Raw genomic sequence first — 17,269 nt, forward strand, 5'->3', positions numbered from 1 at the left:
CTCTGACTCTCCTCCAGTGTTGGGGGAATGGACCCGGAACCCCGTACTGCTGGATCCAATCATGGTTGAGTCCTTCTGTCACGACACACACAAAAGGTTAGGATCCAAGTGCATTTATTAGGGTAATCCAAAATCCGTAGTCAGCCAGGCAAGAGTCAAAATCCATACAAAACAGTCCAAGTACAAGAAACAATGGGACAAGAACTAAAAGGTGCTGGTAACATTAAACAGACATTAAGCAAGGACTCAACAATTAACACAGAAACAGACAGGGTATAAATAGACCAGTGCAAACAATGTGAGTGGGAACAGCTGTGTGTAATGATCAGTGATGAGTGACAGAACAGGATGATGGGAAATGTAGTACAAGAGGAAATGTGACAATCAGGGAAAGCGCTTCTAGAAACCCAGGGAACAACCCAGACACTGTGACACTTGTATCTTTGTCTTTTTGTCAGATTTGTCAGAAGGACTTTATGAAATCCCTATGGAAAATAATGATTGTCGTAAATTACTTCCGGAAAACCAAGATAGTTGAAAAGGTAACACTGTTGCACTCTTCTGACTTACAATTTTCCCTGGAAAACAATAAAATGGGCGATAAAACCCCATGGACTTACGTTGAATTAGGGATAGAGCCAAATCTTGAAACCACAATATCATAGAGACTTGGGGGTGGGCTCTTTTTACCTGGGCCATTGCATTCGCTAAGCAACCAATAAAAGAAAACATACTCAAAACACTTTATAAATTGCATAGCAACACCCTGGCAACCACTCACAATACCCAATCATTATGGCAGCAAGTTTTGCATAGGCAAACACCACTCAGTTTTCTTCAGAAAATATAAACATCTAGTTTTGATTATGATTTTGCATTAGAATGGAGATTGATTTCTGACGAATACAGCACATGCAGGTTTTTAAATCAAGTGCTGCCCACTACTGGTGGATGTAGGTCAGCAGATCCTGTCATGGTTGGTGTGTGTGTTTTGAAAGTTGAAACTGCTTCCAGCTGGCTTGGCACTCTGTTGTGGGTGTTTAGATGAGTCATATGATAACTGATTACACACACACACACACAGACGATTGGTCTTTGAAAGACCTGTCAGATCATCATAGTGTCTTCTAAGTACTTCCATTCTAATGCCATAAGGCTTTTAATCAAAGGGAATAATTTTAGCACATCTCTCTCTCTCTCTCTCTCTCTCTCTCTCTCTCTCTCTCTCTCTTTGTTTTTAGGGTATTTCTGGTCCACCAGGGAAGAGGGGCAAGATGGGTAGGCCGGTAAAGTTTTGTCTCAACATACTTTATAGATACAGATGTGAGTTGCCATTTGTGTGTGTGTGTGTATGGAAGAGAGAGAGAGATTGTTTCATGATTGTATTAAATCATTATTTTCTCATGGGCTTGGTACACAATAAATATCACACATACAAACACGCACACTTTTGCTTAGCTATTTAAATGGGGACATAACATTTTTCTTCTTCTGTTGATTTAGAAACATCTAGTATTTTTACAAATACGGGGGCGGCTATGGCTCAGGTGGTAGAGCGGGTCGGCTGCTAATCACAGGGTTGGCTGTTCGATTCCCGGCCCACATGACTTCGCATGCCGAAGTGTCCTTGGGCAAGACACTGAATCCCAAATTGCTCCCAATGGCAGGCTAGAGCCTTGCATGGCAGCTTTGCCACCATTAGTGTATGAGTGTGTGTGTGTGAATGGGTGATTGGGATACAATGTAAGGCACTTTGGTAACCTCTAAGGTTAAAAAAAGCGCTATATAAGTGCAGACCATTTAACATTTACATTTTAGGATACCAAAAAAATGTATAATTTTTTTTATTTATGACATACACGCACACAGATTGAGTCAAACGTATAAACACAAAGCATAACTGTGTTACCAAGACACAACTACAAAAGAGAAAAGGCTAAGATGTGGAATCAGTCATTCAGAGGTTATTTCAATCACCATGACCTTTGACATCTGACCTCAAAACATCCTGTTGAGTCAGCAGAGGTCAGTGTGTTACCACAGTGATTTCATCTTTAGTGTTGTTTACTAAAGCAAGCATCACTACTTCTATTGCTCATGCTTATTATGGGTTAGGGATTTGAACAAACCATCATATCAAATCATAAATATAGAGACTTGGCGATGGACACTTATGCCAAAAATCAACCATCTAACAATCATCCAGAACACCCTTTCAAGTGCATATCAACACCCTGGCAAATCATTTTGCACAGGCAAGCACCTTTTATATTTTCTTCAGAAATGTCAAAATATAGTTGCACAATTGTTGCATAAATGTCCATCCATCATAAATGACTATAATAATGTTGTGTTGTAATGTCTGCCTCTCTCAGGGCTTTCCTGGGGATTTTGGAGAGAGAGGGCTACCGGGACTTGATGGAGAACCAGTGAGTTTAATTTTATTTTTTTTGTGCTTGTTCTTTCTTATATCACACTTTGTCATTTTTCTGTCACAAAGCAGATAACACTGACAAACAGATCACTGCATATAACTGTCAACCCTGATTAAGGTTAGGTCCATAGCATAATGTATTTGATAATGAAGTGTTCAGAGTGATCATTTAATAATTTAAGGATTGTCATAGATTTTTTTCACCTGTAAATCTCAGCTGGACTGTGAAAACAGGAAGTTTAGCTCTCTCATTTCCTGTTCTCCCTTTCCTAAAGAGGAGTGAAGTGCTCCTTTCACCCGTTCATCTCACCAGGGAACAGAGAGGAAATAGCTGTAGTACGCTGCAGCAGAGCCAACAATAAACCATCTCTGTGTCTAACACACACATACATACAGTCATTTGTACAGCCATATTAACATCTATGAATATGAAAAGAGGGCATTTACATTTACTCAGCAAATGTTATAAATGGCACACATTCCACATCCAAGTTTAGGGATGCATATTGATTCTTAACCCATTAAGTTCTAGCATTCTGTACATGTTTAGGTAAGAAACCATAGCACTCTTGTTTCTGTACTTCTATTAGGGTGTGATTGGAGCTCCTGGTCCTTCTGGTGTTCCTGGTTTGATTGTGAGTAAAGTCTGTTTTGTATCACGGTAACACTGTATCATGACATTTTTGCTGAAAATGTTATGAAAGAAATGTATTATACTTCAAAAACTGTTTTGGATGAATTCCCAATTCAACCAATCAAATTCACACACTCAAACACAAGCACAAATAAATAAAAAATATAAATCCTTATATAGAAATTGGAGGCCAATTACACTATTTTATATAGATTATAAAATCTGCAATTCACAAAGCAAAAAAATATATATTTTTTATACTAAAGAAACATAAAAACAAACCTGGGTTCCTGGCTTTCCTCAAATCCCTGGGCTCAGATATGTGAATACATCAATCGAATTCTAAATTAATGTGATAAGTTGCGGCATTCCTTGGCAACCATAAATAACTCAACTGTGATTCATTTTACACCCATTAATAACACATTCTTTCTCATCTTGCATTCACAAATGCAAACAAGTTCATAGAATTTTCCAAAACAAACCATTTTCTGTTTTTATTTGTTATTTTATTTGGGTATGTTAAGTGAGATAATGTGCCCCCTGCAGGATATCACTAACATGGCATTTCACTTAAGAAAAGGATCAAAGGAATATTCCAGATTAAATACAAGTTAAGCTCTATCAACAATATCTGTGGCATGCTAACGATAAACAAATCTCAAATCTGTTGACAGATACTTGCAATGGAAGTCTACTTCTGCTTTTCTGTATACACATTTATTTTTCAAACTGAGGTACAAGGTATTTTCGGTTGTAATCAACAGCATTTGTAGCATAAAGCTCAACTTGAACCCAGAATATTGTTTATGCAGTATCACAAAGGCAACATAAATATGTTTACATTCATTTTGCTACCTTTGTGCCTCTCAACCACACTTGAATGGCGTTGTTTCAAAAATGCTCTCCGTTAATGCATAGTTTGGAAAACTATGACATTAGAAGCTAAAAAGTAAGTTTTCAAAAGAAAACAGATTTGTGTGGATGTCGCCAAAAGCTGAGTTGCTTTTGAAATTAGAACTACAAAAATGAGAAAGATGTTAACCAATTTAAAATGTGTATTCTTTCCTGAACGCAGACGTCAACAAATAAAAAAAAAGCAGGTTTAACGTGCCGTTCAGACCAAAATTTAAAGATCATCCTTCCATCTTAAAAGCACTGGTGATTGAACAATTAAAAAACACTGCAGACGGATGCAAACATGCATTCGGTGTAAATGGCCCCTTATCTTACAATCATATTTTTCTCTCCTCAAGGGTGATATGGGCCCGGCTGGCATAGTCGGTTTACCAGGACCAAATGGACTAAAAGTAAGTCATATTCACATGTACTACCTTATATACCTTTATCACTCAAACTTATCGATTTTATTTTATTTGTCTGTGTGTGTGCATTTTCTAGGGTGTACCAGGAAACATGGGCGAGCCCGGACTGAAAGGTGATAAGGTGATCTGAATACTCTGTTATTGGCCAGTTATACAACAGCATGTGCTGGAAAATCTCTCTCCCCATTGGCCAGCCTGTGTTAAGCATGTGTTTTAAAAGCATCCTGGCTCAGCCTCTGAGTAGCATGATATCAAAGCAATTTTATAGGAGATGCGGGCAGTTTCTGCACCACTAGTGGCACCAAACAGAATGGCAAGAAGTGCTTGTTTTCCATTGCTTGGACAAACATGTAGCCTGCCACTCAAACTGGTTGCAATTCTGTTTGGTGCCACTAGTGGTACATAAATTCACAGAGATGACAAAAGTTTATTTTTGGATGGCCTATTCCATTTAAGAGTTAATCTATGTACTAGATTGTATGAATAGAAGTCAAACCCTTTTTTAAACAGCTTTTTTTAACTGTGTATTCTCTCTACCGCATTATCTTCTACAATGACTTTCCCTTGTCTGTTTTCTGGCTTTGTGACTCACTTTGACTTTTTCTTTGTCTTACTTTTGCTATTTCTCCAAGGGTGACGTGGGACTTCCTGGAGAGCAAGGGGAGATTGGCTTCCAAGGAGACAAGGTATACCTTTGACCCCCATACAAAAGTACACTTACTGTCAGAGAGTTACACAAACTCACTTGCATGCACTTGAACTAGTGTTAATATTGATATGACAAATAAATAATTGTGTATATTTTTGACTTTGTGTGTGATTTTTTTAGGGTGTTCAGGGTTTACCAGGATTGCCAGGGACTCTGGGAAAGCCAGGAGCCCAGGTTTGTTCTTTTTTTTTTCTTTAATTGAATATAATTTTTTGTGTGAATGTGTGAATTGAAGATTTTATAATCTACACAAAATAGTGTAATTGGCCTCCAATTTCTATATATGAATTTAGATGTTTTGATTGATTCATCCTTCTGTTATGTTTGAGTGTGTGATTTTGATTGGTTGAATTTGGAATTCATCAAAAAATTATAAATTCCCAATTAACCTGTAAATCACTGTACCAGATGCAATGTTTACCATTAACCATATATTAACACTTAAATATTAATCTGACACTGTGGATAGCCTAATAGCCCAGAAAACAACATTAACAAGATTTGAACCTGAAACCTCAAAACGTTCAATTTACAGTATTGGTTTGTGTTTGTGTCAGTCTGTGTCAATATCTGAGTTATTTGTGTGTTTTCTAGGGCAAAACAGGAGAGAGAGGTCCCAGTGGATTACCTGGTCCACCAGGACTTGAGGTATGACTCCATACATAATTACCATAAAACTCATTTTTGTAAGATTTTCATAATTCTGTTAATATGCAATATGCTCTAATTAGCCCCTATGTTTTCCATCAACAAAAAAGTATTACAAAACATTATGATGAAAGATATTTATCAACAGCCTCTTTTTTATAGCTTGCAATCTAATTTTGGTGGCAAAAATAAGGTGATGAAATTAAATGTAATTATTTAGAATACTAAATTATTGTATCTATAAATTCTACAAAATTTGTTACAAACTGTGCCTAAATTTGAAACTTGTCCAGTTCAATGGATGTTAACAAATAATGCTGATTGGTAGATTGGTTCATTTCACACAGGGTTTCCCTGGTGACATTGGAAAACCTGGACACAATGGACCTGAGGGTCCAAAGGTGTGTTTATTGAATACATTTTTTTTTCTATAGTTTATATATAGGTTTACATATGCATGTAAATGTAACCTCATGTTGAATCTGGTGACAAATGTTCTCTTCTCAGGGTAAGCTTGGAGTGAGGGGTTTACCAGGGCCACGTGGAGCTGCAGGACGAGAGGTTTGTGTGTGTGTTTATATGTGAGTACCATGTCTTTCATTGAACAAACAGAAGATTGAGTTAACTTAATTTTCATTCTCAGGGTGATGAGGGTCCTGTGGGGCCACCAGGGCCAGTCGGACTCGAGGTGAGTTGTGATTTTCACATATGCAGAATTTGCATTTTGTTGATTGTGTGTTGGCGATCGTTTTCTTATTCCAATATGTGGGACAGTGCATCTGTAGGGTTTTTGTTTGCAATGTTGAGATTTTTGTAAACGCACAGTTTAGTGAAACTGATGTTATTTGTTAATTTTAGACTCTATTGCAAATGTACTTTTTAAAGGTTGAATCTCACGAAACCTGTAATTAACATGTCTGGGTCATATGTCACCACATACTCAAAAGGAAAAAGTTCAAAATATATTTTGCATTAAATACTAAGTCTATTTTTAGGAAGATTAGGATTTTTTTGCATTGTGACGTTATTTTCATGGCAATTAACCCCGCCACCACCACCCAATTCTGATTACTGTAATGCTAAAAATAAATATTGTTTTCATTATTGTAATGCAAAGAATGTGCAAAAAGTTGTTAAAAATGTAAAGGATTTATACATCATGGTATTATTTGTTGTACTGTACGAAATTATTTTATTACAGTAATGAGAATCTAATTAGAATCGCCATTGAGAAAAATGGGAATTACCTAAAAACTCAAATGTAAAACTTTGGGACACATTACGGTAATGAGAAATTTGGGGTAAGTTGTTAGAACAACAATGTTACACTGCAAAATATCTAAATTATCCTAAAACAAACTTCATTTATGTTCAAAATACTATGCAATACTAGGCAAAATACAGTTTAATAATTTTGTGTTATTGGGTTGTTATTATGGTATTAACCATTTATATTCTATTTGAGTGGAGAGAAAAATCCCTAATGGACCACAAGGTGGCGAAATGGGGATCTTACTTTGGAACAGCTTTAATATAATTGTAAATGTCAATGAAACAAATGCAAGCTAATTAAGGGGTTTCAGTCTCATTAGGCAGATAGGTTCCCCACGAACAGTCTCTGTATTACAGAACATGTCCCGTTCCCGCTCTCTCTCTCTGTTTTTCCTCGTTTTCCTTCTTTCGTTTCACATTTTCTTGCCTAACTGAACTCACTGCCTCTCTGGCTCAAACTCAGAACATTTCTGGATGTCTTCCATCAGTCTTTCCTCTTGTTCCTCAAACAGGTATCTGTTTTCCTCATCTCTCTCTCTCTCTCTCTCTCTCTCTCTGTTTTGTGGTCTGTCATTGGATATGTCTTGAGGAGAATTTCAGTATGTTCTCTTTGTGTGTCCGACCGTGTTTCTTTTACCGTGGTTCATTTAGAGTCACCATCTCATGCACAATTTGCACTATCAAAAGTAATCGATTCTGTGAATAAATCTCATTATGAAATGTCTGCATCATATTTCTCCCAAAAATCAGAATGAAAATATATTTTGCTTAAAGGAAATATAGCCTGTTTTTTCGGACCTTTATCTTGACAAAAAATGGAATTCTCATGTGTGTGTATTGTGTAAGCTCATCTTGTGTGTGTGTGTGTGTGTGTGTGTGTGTGTGTGTGTGTGTGTGTGTGTGTGTGTGTGTGTGTGTGTGTGTGTGTGTGCATTCTAGATTTACAAATGGCTGTCATTTTCACTTGCCTCTAAATTTATCAGTTGTTTTTTTATTTTGTCTTTATTGTCTTTACAGGGTCTAATGGGTAGTAAGGGCTTCCCTGGGGCTATTGGACTTGAAGGAGTCAAAGTGAGAATGCTAAGCAATATAAATACAAATCTATTACACACACACACACACACACACACACACACACACACACACACACTCAAATAATTTCTGATGATTTTAAGGGTGAGCAGGGAGTCACAGGACAGGCTGGGTCCATGGGTGAGAGGGTGAGTATATTATGAGTGAATTATACTCTTTGAACACACATAAAAACACAAGTTGTCACCCTCACACTGTTAATATTGTGTTTTAGGGTCTCGTTGGCTTCATCGGTCCTGCAGGGGAGGCTGGACTAGCTGGAGAGAAGGTGAGACACACTAGAGAGGTTTACCTTATATTAAGGTCCTTCTGTAAGCATGACTTCACTGATGTGCAGAATACAGTGCAGAGAGCATTAGAAACATGTTGCATTATTATTAGGGATGTCCCAATACCAGTACTGGTATCAGAATCAAGTCCGATTCCACGCTCCTGTACTCGTGCTTGTAAAAATGCGGTGATACCAAAAACTGATGCCATCTGACATACGAATGTCATTACATAAACATTCAGCACACAGATTTAAACCACATTATGTCCTAATGAGTTTACTTAATCCTTTAAGCTCAGATGGGCCCACTAATCATCAAAATAATAATAACTACAGTCTTGACCAACACAAAATAGTTATTGTTTGAAAGCTTAGAAGCTGTACTTTCCAATGAATGTAGGCATTATGACAAAAACTGAATAAGTGCTCCGTTTTGATAATTTATAAATCAATTGCACATATTATTTCAATCAGTAAAAACATCAAACTGATCTAATTGCCATGTGTCATATGTTGTTGGAAAGCTTTCAAAGAGTAGAATACATCTAGCTAAGTATACATCTTTGATAATTATGTTAGTGTTGCATATATGCGGCGTTTCCGCTTATAACTTCAGGAAAAATAAACAAAACATAATATATCACACAACATTACTGAGAGGAGGTGATTATCTTTCAAATGAGCCCACACAAGGTAATCGGATGACTGGATCATTAGATAATCCACATGAAGCGCAATGTTACATATGGCCACCAGGAGATGGCGCCAAACACATGATACAGACTCAATGATGACTCAAATGTCACAGAATGAGTCTCATTACTAAAATCATGTCTGCATGCTATGCATATCTTTAGTCATTGTTGTGTTTGCGTGTGTAATAAGTTTTTATAAACCATTATTATGTTTTATTTGTTTGGAGAGACTTTTGGACACTTGGAGACATTTTTGGACACTATGATAAATATTTTTGCAATGCTATAACTTTTGATTCCTTTGTCATATCAACACAAACTTTTTCTCAGATACAGTTGACATGATTGGGAACAAAACTGATTGTTTGTCAGAGCCATGTTATTTACACCCAGAGATATATAATGTCAAATAAAAAAGACATTTTTGGCTCAATTGTTTTTGTGATTTTTCAGCAGTTTCTTAGGCTGAGAGTCTCAGAATCTATCATAATTATAATCTATCTATGTCATTAAAAAATGTGAAAAGTGTTATTTACAATGATACCAAACACTTCACCCTTGTGTCAAGTTATAAGCCTTTAATTTTGGGTATGCCACTGAAACAGGAAATTTTTAAAAACACAGTCAGAGCTTAAAGAGTTAACATCAATAGCTGTGATTTATTGGGATAAACATATATTTTGCATGTGCAGCACACTTCAAATATGACAGTGTTGTGATGACGCTAGCTACATGTACCTTTTAAAGGTCCTCCTTGGCTCATACAAGGAAAAATCGCCACGTTTGTAGCAGATGACAATGAACAGCAAATACACGTTGTAGCATGAGGCACATACAGAGTACATACTTATTTAATTAAATAGTAGCCTTTTGCAGTTTAGTAAACACTTTGAGTCCTGTAGTGACTGGATTTTCCAGACTGAAAAGCTACCATTATCACACAAAAACATTTCAAAATAAAAGCTCTGTTAAAATAAAAGCTCTAATTAAATGAAAAATAAACAAAGTATAGTGCTCATACTCATTCTCAAAAAGTGGTATCGGGACATTCCTAGATATTATTTTACTCCTAAAGGCCAAAATGTACTTTGCGCAAGTATATGAACATTGTATTCTCAATGTTGCCACTAGGGGTGCTATAGCGAGATTAGTGTGAATTGCGCTTTTCCATGGTGAGTTTTCTTTTTCAAGTCAACTAATGGCATAGTGGAGCAACAGTCTGAAGAGAATATTGCTGAGCATGTACGGTAAAGTTGGTACATTTATAGCAGCTTGTCTGGATAATAACACATCAGGTTTGATGGCACAGACTTTTAAAGGTAACTCCGTCGCCCCCTTGATTACTAAGGTTTGTTACCGCCGCAGTAACACAAGAAGGCATGTTAAGCATCTTCAACCAGACTGTACGTTAGCAATCTGTCGGCCAAGCGCTTGCATCTGCGGACACGTACTTGCTTAAAGTATGTCTCTGGCCTAAGACAAGTAATTAATCACTTTTACTTTACATGTAAAAGTGATTAATTGGGGTAGTGGTGGCTCAGTGGTTGAGGCTCAGGGTTACTGACCAGAAGGTTGGGGGTTCAAGCCCCAGCACCACCAAGATGCCACTGTTGGGCCCTTGAGCAAGGCATTTAACTCCAGGTTGCTCCGGGGGGATTGTCGCTGTAATAACTGCACTGTAAGTCGCTTTGGATAAAAGCGTCTGCCAAATGCATAAATGTAAATGGACAGTAACACTTTAGTTACTTTTGCATTGCTTAACTTAGTGAATAATGTCCAATATAGTAAATCTACTATATCTGCTATATTTGGGTATGATGAGGTTATCTGCCAACAATTGTGTCCGCCTAGCCTATTAATAGGCCAGTTCCACCTTGTGTCAGTACCAAAATTGTTCATTGATAATGCACAAGGTAGTTATAAGGGAATAAGGGAAAAAGTAACTTGAAAAAGAGTAAATTCAAAGTAATGTTACTTGTAACTTTCTAAATGAGATCTGATTACCTAACGCTTCAAGAAGAGTTTATGTTGCCACTGTCCAAGATTACTAGCTATGCGTAAGTGTGTGATGTTTAAATGTGATTAATGTGATTTATTAGGGTGATCGTGGAGAGATGGGTTTGCCCGGGCCTCCAGGAGAGAAAGGATCTACGGTATGATATGACACACAAACACTGAGCGTACACTTCCTCCCTCATTCTCTTGCCATTGAATAATAAGTGTTGTTTAAAACAGGAAGTTCAACTGTCCATCGCTGTTACATGGGTCACTTCCTTCCAGTCATCAGCTGACCAGGGTGTTAAAAGAACTCAAGTGTGGAAGTGTTTTAGGGGGGAGGGGGCATCTAGAAAGTTTGTTTCTAGAATACTATATGGGTTGAAAACAAAGTCTCTTGTACATATCATCCCTTCCAATAATACCATGATAATATATCTATGGTAATACCTTGTTTTTTGAACACTACCTTGATAGTAATAGATTGGTATTATTTAAAAAAGTACCTTGATGTACCATATCAATACTATATTATATGAATATGGTAATCATTCGGTACCATCAAAGATATCAAAGCACAATGGTATTACCATCTGAAACCATCACTGAACCATGGTACTGCCTTCATACAAGTGATATCATTTGAAATATTTTATGTAATAGTGAATAAAATTTAATATTTTGTAATTTAATTATGTATATAAATAGACTGTATATATTTATGTAATGTGTATTGAAAATAATCACTCTGTTTTTCATAATATGTATGTCTGTGATTTTATGTGTATGTATATAAATGTGTTCTTCCATATTCTGTTGCTTGCAGGGTCACCCTGGAACCCCTGGAGAGAACGGCCCACCAGGACCAGCAGGCAGTCCGGTGAGTCTACATCTTTGGATAACTTTAGGTGTAAAGTGCCATCACCTGCTGTCATTAGATCAGCCTACTGTCTGTAAGTTCTCACACACCTCTGTGTAACGATCTGCAGTTATAGGTCAGATAGACATATGAAAACAAACACATGCAGGTAGTAGCAGTAAGTCTGTCTGACATTAACCAACAGCCCCAAAAAGTGTGTGTGAGTTGAAAGACAGAGAGAGAGAGATAGAGTGAGAGAGAGATTAAGGAGATTTAGAGTGTGTGTATTTAACTGTGTCTCTTTTATAGGGCTCAGCGGGATCACGTGGACCCATTGGCTTGAGAGGACCTAAAGGAAGACGGGTAAGGCATCATACAGAACATGTGTGTATTTAAGTAATTTGTCATGTAGCAAATCATTTTATCTTAGAGTTCCGTTACACTTCACAGTACAGGGACTGAACCAGCAGCCTTTTAATTACCAGGCTCAATCCTTAACCACTGCACCACCTCTACGTGTGTGTGTTAGTTAGTTAGTTAGTTAGTTAGTTAGTTAGTTAGTTAGTTAGTTAGTTAGTTAGTTAGTTAGTTAGTTAGTTAGTTAGTTAGTTAGTTAGTTAGTTAGTTAGTTAGTTAGTTAGTTAGTTAGTTAGTTTGTTTGTTTGTTTGTTTGTTTGTTTGTTTGTTAGTTAGTTAGTTAGTTAGTTAGTTCGTTAGTTAGTTAGTTAGTTAATTTGTTACTTTGTTTGTTAGTTAGTTAGTTAGTTAGTTAGTTAGTTAGTTAGTTAGTTAGACAGACAGGCCGACAGACAGACAGACAGATAATGAGTGAGTGAGTGAGTTTAGTTAGTCTAGTTAGTTATTCCTTAGCTATCTAACTAGGTAACTACTTAGTTTATTCATTTGTTATGTTTTAGTTAGTTATTTAGTTACTTTGTTGGATAGACAGTGAGCAAGTTAGTTCGTTCTTCAGCTATCTAGCTAGCTAACTGCTTAGACTTACTGGTTAACAAGATAGCATTTAGTTTATTAATTTACTATCTTTTAGTTAGTTAGTCAGTCAGTCAGTTAGTCAGTTAGTTAATCGGTTAGTTGTATAGATAGTGAGCAAGTTAGTTTATTCTTTAACTATCTAGCTAGCTTACTACTTAGTCTAACTTGTAAACAAGTGAGATTGCAGATAGTTTGTTTATTAGTGACTGTGTAAGGGAGTTAGTTTATTCGTTTGCTATCTAGCTACCTAACTATTTGGTCTAATGGATAAACAAGTCAGTAGGTAGTTTATTCATTAGTTATTAAATAATTTAGTTAGTTGCTTATAGAGTCAGTCACTGAGACAATTTGTTTATCTGTTAGCTATCTAGCTGGATAACTAATTAGTCTAGTTTAATCATTAACTAACTTTTAGTTAGTTAGTTAGTTAGTTAGTTAGTTAGTTAGTTAGTTAGTTAGTTAGTTAGTTAGTTAGTTAGTTAGTTGGTTGGTAGACAGTGGGCAAATTAGTTTATTCTCTAGATAGCTAACTTCTTATTGTAACTTTTAATCAAGTCAGATAGCTGTTAGTTTATTCGAGCAGTAGGTAGTTTATTCATTAGTTAGTTGTTAATTTAGTTAGTTTGGCTAGAGAGTCAGTTAGTTAAAAAATGCATAATCATTAACTAACTTTTAGTTAGTTAGTTAGTTAGTTAGTTAGTTAGTTAGTTAGTTAGTTAGTTAGTTAGTTAGTTAGTTAGTTAGTTGGATAGACAGTGGGCAAATTAGTTTATTCTCTAGATAGCTAACTTCTTATTGTAACTGGTAATCATGTCAGATAGCTGTTAGTTTATTCATTAGCTTTTAGTTGGTTATATAGTTAGTTAGACAGTCAGTGATTGAGTGAGTTAGTTTATTCATTAAATGGCTAACTATTTGGTCTTCAGGAACATACAAGTCAGTAGGTAGTTTACTCATTAGTTAGTTGTTAATTTAGTTAGTTTGGCTAGAGAGTCAGTTAGTTAAAAAAATGTAACTCTCTAGCTGGTTAATTACATAGTCAAACTGGTAAACAAGTTAGATATTAGTTAGTGTATTCATTATTTAACTTTTAGTTAGTTAGACATTTAGTGACTGAGTGAGTGAGTTAGTTTATTTGTTAGCAGGCTAGCTAGCTAATTATTTTGCCTAACAAATAAAAAAGTTAGTTTAGTTTATTCATTAGTTAGTAATTCGTTCATTATTCATGGTGAGAGAGTCAGTCAGTTAGCAAATTTTTTTATTTGTTAGTTATCTAACTGGTAAACAAGTTAGATAGTAGTTAGTTTATTCATTAGCAAACTTAGTCAGTGATTGAGTGAGGGAGTTTTGTCATTTGTTAACTAGTGTATATAGCTAACTACTTATAATGGTTTTGTCATTTGTTAACTTTTAGTTAGTTAGTTAGTTTGTTATGGGTTGCCAACTGTTCACCAAATGAACACAGAACACTTGAGCATTTTGAGCACTTCAATACTGGACGATTCAATACAGGTCTTCCTTGAGTGCCACTAAATTACGGGACAATAGGAGTCCTGTATGGAACATGTCTTTATTTTGGCTAAAATTCAGGACCTCTCATAGTTAGTTACTTTGTGTAGGTGTTTGTATTTATTTTTATTTTTGGGTTCAATCAGAACTGAAAAAGGTTGTTTGTTTTCTTACACTCACTCACACACAGACGGAGAGTAAATGTTTTTCTTTAATCAACCGAATCAACATTAGTTACTGGATAGATACAGAGAGCACAGGGGTATGATGGAAAGAAACTCAGGGAGTTGTGTTTTTCCATACCACTGTCTGGTCTCAGTTAGAGACCCTCAGTGAGTCCATAAATCACATGCTATTGTCTTTATGAATTATTGATTCCGTGAAGTATTTAGCCCCATTTTCGTATCCTGCATTTGCCGCCTCCATTACAGAAATGTTGATTATCTGAAACAGTGTAGAATGTATAGAACACTGGTGACGTGTTCAGCGATAATTTACTTTTCTGTCTTTCACAAATACTTCGTTATACAGGCAAAGTTGTCTTATATTACATCAAAATCATCAATGATTGTCCAATCAAAAATGAAACAGTTTATTTTTGTGTTTTTTACACTACATATTTTGTAAATGCTATTTCATGTTCTAATTTCCTTTGCGCAATTTTATTAAATTTTTTTAATTCAATACGGTATCAACACATTACAAAGACCTACTGTATGTTATTGCTTGTATTTGTGCATCCAATAAAGCATTATATAACAAAAAATGTCATTGATGCAAAGTTTTCTAATCTGGCTAGACATTTTAAAGTATCTTGGATGTCTATCCATATATTCAAACCATGCAAAGTAATATTGGGTTTACTCGGTTCATTAGCAACACAAGGGACCGGTAGAATGAAATAACTTTATACTGTCATTTGCAGCACTAATACTGTAGGTGCTGACAGCTAATGAAACCATTTATTTAGGCATGTTTAATGAAAATAAGGATGGTCACCATAGTAACAGCACAGCAGCATTAACCCATCTAAAGTTGCCTGGCATACTGTATGGATTAACCTGAGCTTTTGTCGGCCCAGCAGTATGTGTACATCTGTGTGTGAGAGAGAAACAGACAAGTAGTGCATTTGCCAGCTGGCAGAAAGTATGCAATGATTTTGTTTCAACAGTGTAATGTTTTTTGGCCGGACACACACACACACGTGCACACACACACACACACACACACACACACACACACACACACACACACACACACACACCAGAAGTTAGTGTAATTATGAGCACACACTCACACACTCAGCATTCTTCCAGTGAAAGATAATCTGTGTCTGCTCTCTTGATGGAGTCTGTGTTTAAAACCATATTTTGTTGGCGAGCCAGACTGAGGAGGATTTGATTGTTTAGGATTGTGTAGTGTAAATGTGTTTATGGGACAGTTTTTCTTTGTACATGATACATATGTGGCCAAAATTGTCCCCAAAATGTAGCTAAATCTGACAAAGTGTCAATTCGTGGACATCGAGGGACATCAATGCCACAATGCAAATTCTGTCATCATTCGCTCACCATATTATTCCAAATTTGGAACAGACTTTGAAAGGAACTTTCTTTTTCCATTGAACACAAAAGATATATGGTAGAATGACAGCCTCAGTCACCAACATGAGAGTTGTAAAAATATGAAGGTGAGTAAATGATGACAAAATTTTCATTTTGGGGTGAATTATACTCACAATATCCCACATATCTGAATCTGACAGCACAGCTCCCTCTAGTGTTTCAGTATATATTGCAGAATTTGTGTATGTTCAGAATAAAGCAAAAGCTTGTTGATGTGTATTGCGTGCTGCTTTACGTTCTGTTTTTGAGAAGTAATCTGCCGTATTCAGTGTATTCTTTGCAGTATGCAATATTCTTTTCCTAAAATAGCCAAGGATATCAGTGTATGAAACATCCTAGCAGTGCTCATGGCTTTTGTTTACATCATTTTGTATGTATTTGTGCTTGTGTTTCAGGGTCCGAGAGGTCTAGATGGTGTAACAGGTGAACCTGGAACTGAAGGCAAGAAGGTAAAGACCTAAATCCACCAGAGGTCACACAGTGAACACGGGTTAATGTTCTTCACATTTATATGGTAACTAACTAATCTCATCTCATCTGATCTCATAGGGTCCTGATGGTCCTCCTGGAAAAATTGGTTTCCCAGGAAATGGGGTAAAGACTCCTCACTAAAAAGTGCTCTTGACATTTTCTTTCTGATTGCGTTTCCATGTTAACTGTCGCTATGTTTCTCCAATCTCTCTGCAGGGGAAGATTGGGGAATCTGGGGAGGTGGGGCCAAAAGGATTTTCGGTTCGTCCCATTATCGACAATTATTATGACATTTTCCACTGGATATATACGTGAAATTATGTAATAGTGGCAAGAAAATGTATGTGAACCCTTTGTAATTACCTGCATTTATATATAAATGTGTCTTAAAATTTGGTTTGATCTTCATCTAAGTTACAATAATGAACAAACACAATCAATTTTAAGAGATAACAAACAAATTATTGTATTGTTCTTGTACATATTGAATACATCATTGAAACATTCAACATGTAGGTTGGAAAAAGTATGTGAACCCCTAGGCTAATGACGTCAACAAAAGCTAATTAGAGTCAGGAGTTGGCAAACCTGGCATCCGATTAATTAATCGAGATTGTAGGTGTGGGTTAGAGCCACTTTGACTTGTAAAAAGCACTCAAACATTTTGAGTTTGCTATTCACAAGAAGCATCTGCTGACGTGGACTATGCCTTGGAAAAAAGAGAAATCAGAAGACCT

At 36.3% G+C, this 17,269-nt stretch overlaps 1 protein-coding gene across 1 annotated transcript in view; it reads left to right on the plus strand.

The window, feature by feature from the left end:
• The window catches only part of LOC127627487 (collagen alpha-1(XXVII) chain A-like), a 91,699-nt gene that overhangs the window by 51,987 nt on the left and 22,443 nt on the right, over positions 1-17,269 (plus strand). Inside the window, exons 12-31 of the mRNA XM_052103884.1 lie at positions 1,242-1,286; positions 2,376-2,429; positions 3,025-3,069; positions 4,325-4,378; positions 4,470-4,514; positions 5,026-5,079; positions 5,223-5,276; positions 5,697-5,750; positions 6,098-6,151; positions 6,258-6,311; positions 6,394-6,438; positions 8,040-8,093; positions 8,198-8,242; positions 8,329-8,382; positions 11,180-11,233; positions 11,902-11,955; positions 12,244-12,297; positions 16,457-16,510; positions 16,611-16,655; positions 16,749-16,793. Of these exons, the coding sequence (XP_051959844.1) occupies positions 1,242-1,286; positions 2,376-2,429; positions 3,025-3,069; positions 4,325-4,378; positions 4,470-4,514; positions 5,026-5,079; positions 5,223-5,276; positions 5,697-5,750; positions 6,098-6,151; positions 6,258-6,311; positions 6,394-6,438; positions 8,040-8,093; positions 8,198-8,242; positions 8,329-8,382; positions 11,180-11,233; positions 11,902-11,955; positions 12,244-12,297; positions 16,457-16,510; positions 16,611-16,655; positions 16,749-16,793 (1,017 nt within the window). The remainder of the gene's footprint in view (positions 1-1,241; positions 1,287-2,375; positions 2,430-3,024; positions 3,070-4,324; positions 4,379-4,469; positions 4,515-5,025; positions 5,080-5,222; positions 5,277-5,696; positions 5,751-6,097; positions 6,152-6,257; positions 6,312-6,393; positions 6,439-8,039; positions 8,094-8,197; positions 8,243-8,328; positions 8,383-11,179; positions 11,234-11,901; positions 11,956-12,243; positions 12,298-16,456; positions 16,511-16,610; positions 16,656-16,748; positions 16,794-17,269) is intronic.

The sequence above is a fragment of the Xyrauchen texanus genome, chromosome 34 (assembly GCF_025860055.1).
Source record: "Xyrauchen texanus isolate HMW12.3.18 chromosome 34, RBS_HiC_50CHRs, whole genome shotgun sequence".
NCBI classification, from domain to species: domain Eukaryota; kingdom Metazoa; phylum Chordata; class Actinopteri; order Cypriniformes; family Catostomidae; genus Xyrauchen; species Xyrauchen texanus.